The sequence below is a fragment of the Monopterus albus genome, unplaced genomic scaffold (genome assembly GCF_001952655.1).
Source record: "Monopterus albus unplaced genomic scaffold, M_albus_1.0 scaffold8.1, whole genome shotgun sequence".
Lineage (NCBI taxonomy): Eukaryota > Metazoa > Chordata > Actinopteri > Synbranchiformes > Synbranchidae > Monopterus > Monopterus albus.
The window spans coordinates 1,481,812-1,489,507 of NW_018127888.1; the positions used below are offsets into that span (position 1 = coordinate 1,481,812).

The window sequence follows — 7,696 nt, forward strand, 5'->3', positions numbered from 1 at the left end:
TCTCTGTTGTTGTGTTTGGCTTGCTCCAGAGAGGCTGAGAAGTGGAAACAGCGACAGGACACTCCCGCTGCTTTGGCCACGTCCACATATCTGGAAAATACACGCAGAGTGCTGCTTACACCGACACAGAAAAGTAAATGCAAGAATAACCGACATAAGTGGAACACTGGACTAAAATCTGCTGCTGTTGTCAATAACTAAGTGCATTTACTCAAGTACTGTACTTAAGTACAGTTTTGAGGTATCTGTACTTTACCCGAGTATTCTCACTTTCTGTTACTTCATACTTTGGCTTCACTACATTTTAGAAGCAAATACTGTACTTTTAGCTCCACTACATTTATTTTATAACTTTAGTTACCCAGTCACTTTTCAGAGCCAGATTAATACAAAAATTACAATGACAGTATAATCATAAGACTTTATTGGTCTCTGGTGGAAACTTCACAAGTTACCCAACAGTATGTAAAATACTTCAAACTGTAAGCATTAAATCTAGCTCCTCCTTTTCCAGCTGCAACACTGAAGTGATGAACACGATAATGAATCAGCAATTATAATTCAATAATATGGTGCACATTCATGTAAAATGTGCCAAGCTGCATAATAAGTACTTTTAGTACTTTAAGTAAGTTTTGATGTTAAAAACTTTGCACTTTTACTTAAGTAACTTTCTGAATGCAGGACCTTTACTTGCAAGAGTATTTTACACTTTTGTATTGCTACTTTTACTTAAGAAAGGGATCTGAGTACTTCCTCCACCACTGGCTGTGGCCTGTCAGACCTTTAAACAATTTGTTATTCTAAGCCACTGAGCTTACATGATTCCTGCCAGGTGATTTGCCTAAAAATAGTTTTGGGTTACAGTGTTATTCTTGCTACAGCGACACACCTACAAGATGTATTAACCATCAAACAAGTGACTTAAATCAGAGTTCAGGGTACACAGTAATTGACTGTCTCCATCCTGCCTGGAGATATACCCGTGTGTGTATAATTATCTTTTAATTTATGACTTTTATATATAGTTTTTGTTAACCTGTTTGCAAAAAGGTGTACACAGTCAGGTGTACTGACACACACACAGAAATGCATCTACACAGCACACACTGATACAACTGTGCTTTACCGTTTGCGAGACTCCGGGTCTGGATTGGTGTTGTCTACAGCGACGCTGCGGCCGTCCTTCAAAGCGCGCTCACATGCCGACACACAGTTCTGCCATGAACCGAGCGTGTCCTAATACAGAAATACACACAATAATTATTATTGTTATTATATTGGCAATTGTCATCATTGTTACAATATTGCAATGTTTAAAACTGTTACAATGTAACTGCCACAATTTTCAGTAATTAAAATGCACAAAGAAAGAAATGAATAAAATAAAAATAAGCATGCAGAAGTGGAAAGCTGCTGATTGAGTCCTGCTTGTAAAGATCTGCTCACCCTGTTCACGTAGACATAGCCTTTAGGAATAATGTGAGTGTGGAAGAAGGTGGATTTGCCTGCTGAAGAGAAAGGGAGGAGAAAGATCAGAATGGTGCTGTGGACACAGAGACCAGACAGGTGATACACTGTCCACTTTCACTTACCTGCAGGAAAACCCACAGCAACAATGACTTCTGCCTTGCTAGAGGTGAGAGAGGCGGACGGTGGGTCATAAAGCCTGGCACTGGAGTCAAGTTTTCTCTAAGAGATAAAATAAAAACACGGACCAAATCTACATATGTATTCTCATATGCTACAGGAAAAAAACTAGAGTTACCACTTCACGTTTATATGCCTCCATACCAGGGGTGGCCAATTCCAGTCCTCGAGGGCCGCTGTCCTGCTTGTTTTCCAACTATCCCTGCCTGACCTGCTGCTGATTACCTGGCTCAGGTGTGTTCAGCCAGTCAGAAGCTGGAAGATACCAAATCAGCAGCCCTCAAGGACTGGAATTGGCCACCCCTGCTCTATACCATCCAGTCATGTTGAAATTCACATGGATATCTGTCCAGACTCATATAAGTAGTGAAGACTAAAGAACTGAATAAACGATAGCGAGTGTATTTTCTTTAGCAAAATGGAAGTTGCCACTACACTGACTCAACTCAACTTTATTTATATAGCGCTTTACCACAGCACAGATGACCAAAGCACTAACATACCATACACATCTAAAATCATCACATAAAAAACTATAAACAATAAAACAAACTAACATTACAGACAGAGTCTCATTCCTGGCCAAATGCCAATGAATACAAGTAGGTCTTCAAATATGACTTAAAAATAGACAACGAGGGGGCCTGCCTAATATAAAGAGGCAAAGCACTCCACAGGTTTGGACCCACACAGAGAAGGCTCTATCCCCCCTAGTTTTATGCCTGGCCCTCGGTGCCTCCAGAAGAAGCTGATCAGCTGATCTAAGGCACTGCGACGGATTATACGGGTGCAAAAGTTCCACGAGATAGGATGGTGCCAGCCCATATGATTCTAATGAATAATTTCCAGTGCCGTCTTTAGAGACTGATTAAAGAAGACTGATGAAGACCTTTGTCACATCATCCTTGAATCCAAGTGGACAAACACCTATGTGGAGCTGCTGCCGCAGAGGCATAACAACACAGCACACAGCCAGTATGTCTGCCATACTCACAGGGTCAAACACGGGCAGGCTGTAGGGGGCGCACTTCCAGCCGAGAAAGTACTCCTCTGGGGTGTGGAACTGTACCCCAATGTTCAGAGCAAACTAGAGACCAGAAGGAAGACAATAACTAGTAAATACAATTGGGCACTTAAATTGGCACACAAAAATACCACAAGAACAAGATGGCAGGAGGTTAAAGGGGTGGTATACAGTTGTCAAAACAATTAACCACAGCAGTAATATTAGGTCTTACCAGTCGGTCACTGCAGGAGAAATCTTTCTTCTTCTTCCCTGGAGCCCAGTTCTCTGGCCTACCTGCAGCATCTGTGCACAGAGGTCAGTTAGAAGCTGTGTGCATGTTTTTCGCATGCTCTTCTACCCCTGCCTTTCTGGACATCAAACATTTTTAAATCACTAGCCACCAAACTTGAATGAGTTTTTGTTGCATATCTTCTGGTCCTTCTGGGTTTACAGTTCGAGTTAGTTTTAGTTTTAAGAGTCTGGATTTTCAGATTTCACGTATTTAGGAACTGATCAGGGTTCGGGTTCATTTGTGGGTTTCAGGAAAAAAAAGACCAAACCAAAAGTTTCAAAATGTAGATCAAAATAAAGTATACTAATACTGTGTGTCTGTGTGATATCAGAGCAGGTAAGTGAGGACATACAGTTGCCACCTGTAAGTCTGGAATATGTTTATCACACTCACTTACCTCCAACAAAAAGACTCTTTGTCTTGTCAATGGTCACGCCATCATTAGCCTGAGCAGGAAGCACACGTGCAGTTTAAATTATAAATAGGCTTTTTATTGTCAAACAAATGCTGTGAGGAACAACAAAAGGGCGGATCCTGTGACTCAGCCCAAATATTTGAATTCATACTTTGACTTGTCTGCCTCAGTGCAAACACTAAGGTGTGGTTCTAAAATGACATGGGTGTGTGTGGGTGTGTGTGTGTATCCATGCATCTCTGGTGACAACAACCTTCTCACACAGGTGATTCCACATTCCCAATACTGGTTTCCTGTAGCTACCAGGACCGGTTGCTACAAATACCTGAAACACAGTCAGGGAGGGGACACAAACATCAGATGAATATGTAACATCTAGAAGATGAGAGTCAGTTGACAACATGGCCCACCTGCACAGGTAGCTGCAGTGTGGCAAGAATGTCCTCCACTTTAGACTTGAAGACTTCTGGTCTCAATTTGCCTTTAGCGATCCCCAACTGGTTGGTGAAGAACACGACCTGCAGGAAGAGAGCAAGCATAGACTAGGAAATCCAGTGACAAACACCGTCAAGAGCACATAAAATTCACTAATACTGCACTGATTTTAATCTTGAACATTTACAAAATAATAAACACTGTTGTGTGTTGTTCCTTCCCACCTTGTATCCTTCCTTAAGCAAGCTGGCCAGCTTGGGCTGAATTTCAGGGTACAGAATCCTGGTAATTCAGCACAGGGACAATTACAACGAACCATTTGGAAATTGAAATTGAAATCATAAAAATAAGAGAAATATGGAAAGTCATTTTACATTTCAAAAACAATTCAAAATGGAAAGTTCAGGGGTGCAGACATACTTCCAGTCATCTGGTGTAGTAGGGAAAACTTTCCCAGACTTGGTGGTGATGATGCAGCCATCTATGTCAAACCCAGCAATCTGGAGGAGGAGAAGAGGAAATGTTCACACATTTTCACATAAGCTGCATGATATGTCCATCTTCACAATCTCTAACCAAAACTTGCAAAAGGCAAAGACGCTGCTGCTTGAGAGAGCAAAGAAATGATATATCACTGGTAATCAGCAGACAGTTGGTTTAGATATTTCACTTTCTGTGACTGGTTACAGATTATTTTATCAAATAACTGATTTTTATTGTTTGGTTTACACTTTATCAGAAAATAAACCCAACAGTATTTACACATTTTGTCACACAGGTTTCTGTATACTAAAGTCTTTTTTGTCCAAATAACAATATAAAGGCTAATGACATTCAGATTACAAAAGAGAAAATTATCATAATTAAAAAGCTGGAATAAATAATTCAGTTTTGCTACATAAATTACTTACTCAAGGTTTGGGTGCACTTTTTTTATGTAAAACACTGAGAATTGCAGCTTTTATCACTTATTGTGAAAGCAAGATGCTAAATTAAAGTGAAGACAAAAGTCTGGCCTTTGACAAAACTATGTAATTATATGAATTGCAAGAAAAGTTTAAATGAACGCACAGTTGAAACAGTTCCCACCTTCTCACTCCCTCTGATGCCAGCAGCAGTATAAAGCATCAGGTTGCCTATCTGCTGCCAGCTGCTCTTTAAACTGGCCTCTGATGACAGTGATGAAGATGAAGGCTGGGTGCTGTTACTCCTTTCTGCCATAGACTTCTGAGCCAGCTCCTGTAACTGCTTGAGTTTTTCCTCTGCCAGTCTCTCCTCCTCATCCTCCTTCTCTTCACTCTGTCCATCTGAGGTCTCCTCTCCCCTCTGACGCTTCAGCTGAGGGTGCGCTCCTCCTGGGCTCAGTCGTCTTTTAGATGACTAGACAAAAGAATATTAAAAAATACGCTGTCTCTTCTTTGCAGTTTAATCGCAAATAATAAATGTCATCTTTGTGGAAACATTACATGAATAACGGACTACACTGTATTCAGAGGTGTTGCTATTATTTTGACCCTCTCATGTATGTAGCTGTGGAGGATAAAAACATAGAAACACCTCCAGTACAACACCACCTTTAACTAGGACCTCAATAAAAATATGATTGAATTTATACATTTATGACAGTTTCACCAAAAATGGAAACAGTTTGAGCTTCATAAACACAGATGTTAAGGTGGAGGTGTTGCATTGAAGTGCATACAATTGTACAGGTGTACCTAATAAAGTGGCCGGTGAATGTACATAAAAACATTAAAATGCTAATTTAAACAACAGAAGCAGCAAATAAGATCATAAAATAATACACCAAACAGGTTTAAACTCAATGACCAAACAGGGCCAAATGTGTTACCTTCATGGGAGAGGTAGAAAAGAAATCCTTTAGAGTGCGTTTAGGTGTCGGACTCGACCGTGCCTCTAGTTCTTTCCCGTCCCTCCCACCTTTTGTCTTCTCTGTGGCTTTCAGTCTTTTCTTTGCAGCACTGGAGGCAGTTCCGCTGGGGCTCAGAGTGTAGTGCAGTTTAAATGGATGGCTCTGATTGACCAGGTAGAGGGTACCTCCATGGGCGAGTTTACCAGACTGACCCCGGCCCAACTTCTCACCACCCAGGAAACTGGGATTAGGACCTAACTGTAGTTGAAAATAGGACATGTATGGACATTGTATTGTCGACTTATACGGTTAGTTTATGGGTTGTAAAATAACAAGTGCAAGTCTTGAAAGCAAAGAGAAAAGTGTGCTGACACTGGGCTTTCAGACATAATGACATAACTGATGTTGTTTTGTTGCCTGGCAGTGATGTTTCTAACTTGAGATTTTCACAATAAAACTAACCAAGTTATAAGGTGTGACACAGGGCTGGATTGTTTGTTTTCATACCTGCGTAACAACCACATCCTGGTCTGCATAGCAAGCCACCACCTTCACTGAAGAAACAAAAGGATTATTAATATCACAAGCAAATGCTCTCTCTCCCCCTCAAACACACACACACATATATATGTGTATGTATGTGTAACACTGTAAAATCTAGACTTACTATGTAATGTGTCCTGAGATTACTGTTGTTGTGAATTGTCGCTATACAAATAAATTGAATGGAATGTATATTCATTTAGAGCTGAAATTACAGTTTGATGGTGAATCAACAAATTGATTATTATATTATTAATCATCAACAAGTTTGAAACCAGTTTTATTTAAACAATTTCACTGGGTCCATCTTCTCAAACATGAATATTTGCTGGTAAACTGGAGACATCTGGGCTTTGGACTGTTGGTTGGACAAGACAAGCAGTTTCAATATGTGGGCATTTGTAAATCAAGGGTAAGGGTAGGATACATAACAAACACTTTACCGCACACAACAGTTCAACAGCACCACAAACTACAGCCTTCAAACATATAATTGACTCTACAACTCTGTAGTGTATTTTATAGCTGCGATTTTTCTTTCAGTACTTTGCATGTCATGTAAACCAGTGGTTCACAGTATAATCAAAATTAGTTTCTTAAATAATTGTATATAATATAATTATCATTAAATTCCAACACTATTAATATAAAGAGGAATGGGTGTGCCTAAGGTTCATAGGTCGCCCAGGCTTCTGCTAAAAACACAGGAACAACCCGAGTAAGCAGAGCACACTGTGCCCGAAGTGAATGACCGTCGAATATCCAAATATGTTGAGATAAAGTAAGTTTACCGCAGTCGCCTATTTGCATTTTGTTCGACTCTTTCTCACCCTGATGCCTGGAACATTTTTTGTCGGTGACACCAGTCTCCGGACCCCGGCCTAGAATCACTGCTCGTCCGTCCTCCAGTGGAACACGAGTTCCGGAGACGCCAACCAGCGTACACGGCATTGGACTGAGCAACCACGGTTACGTTCTTTGGTTACGCTGCTTTATTCTCAGTCTAATGGTACAGTTGTGACCGACTCGTTTCACAGAATTATTAAGCAAAACATATAAAGTAATACAGTCACCATACACAGATGATTGTGAATATTTTTTCGTGTGTAACAACCAATTCTCAGTAACTGAATTGGTTGTTGCACTAATAGGTACAGTGATCGAAACGGACATACAGGTGCTGGTCATAAAATTAGAATATCATCAAAAAGTTGATTTATTTCACTAATTCCATTCAAAAAGTGAAACTTGTATATCACACTGAACAAGCTACTGTCAAAATGAAAATTCTACCTCAAATCAACTATCTGTTTACAATGCTTCCCACAACACCGACAGATAAATGGTTTAAATCACTTGATTCTATAACTTCACAATTTTATTAGAAAAACAAGAAACCCAAAATTTCCCTATCCACACTCCAAAAGAAGATATCACTAGGTTGTCTAGAAGCACCAAATTTCCAATATTACTACTTGGCAA

At 40.0% G+C, this 7,696-nt stretch overlaps 2 protein-coding genes across 3 annotated transcripts in view; one reads left to right on the forward strand and one right to left on the reverse strand.

Moving 5' to 3' along the window:
* The window catches only part of pnkp (polynucleotide kinase 3'-phosphatase), a 10,491-nt gene extending 3,109 nt beyond the window's left edge, over positions 1-7,382 (reverse strand). Inside the window, exons 1-14 of one of the 2 annotated variants that reach the window (XM_020585911.1) lie at positions 7,045-7,382; positions 6,179-6,225; positions 5,651-5,929; positions 4,888-5,178; positions 4,219-4,298; positions 4,023-4,080; positions 3,774-3,881; positions 3,617-3,688; positions 3,346-3,394; positions 2,889-2,959; positions 2,645-2,737; positions 1,596-1,692; positions 1,450-1,508; positions 1,130-1,239 (exon numbers count right to left, since the gene is read on the reverse strand). In XM_020585911.1, the coding sequence (XP_020441567.1) occupies positions 1,130-1,239; positions 1,450-1,508; positions 1,596-1,692; positions 2,645-2,737; positions 2,889-2,959; positions 3,346-3,394; positions 3,617-3,688; positions 3,774-3,881; positions 4,023-4,080; positions 4,219-4,298; positions 4,888-5,178; positions 5,651-5,929; positions 6,179-6,225; positions 7,045-7,165 (1,535 nt within the window). In that variant the 5' untranslated portion in view covers positions 7,166-7,382. Of the gene's footprint in view, positions 1-1,129; positions 1,240-1,449; positions 1,512-1,595; positions 1,693-2,644; positions 2,738-2,888; positions 2,960-3,345; positions 3,395-3,616; positions 3,689-3,773; positions 3,882-4,022; positions 4,081-4,218; positions 4,299-4,887; positions 5,179-5,650; positions 5,930-6,178; positions 6,226-7,044 lie in introns of both variants that reach the window. The other variant, XM_020585903.1, reaches the window with a different exon arrangement.
* The window catches only part of LOC109951433 (TRPM8 channel-associated factor homolog), a 25,566-nt gene continuing 24,761 nt past the window's right edge, over positions 6,892-7,696 (forward strand). Inside the window, exon 1 of the mRNA XM_020585944.1 lies at positions 6,892-6,995. The gene's annotated coding sequence lies outside the window, so the exon portion shown is untranslated. The remainder of the gene's footprint in view (positions 6,996-7,696) is intronic.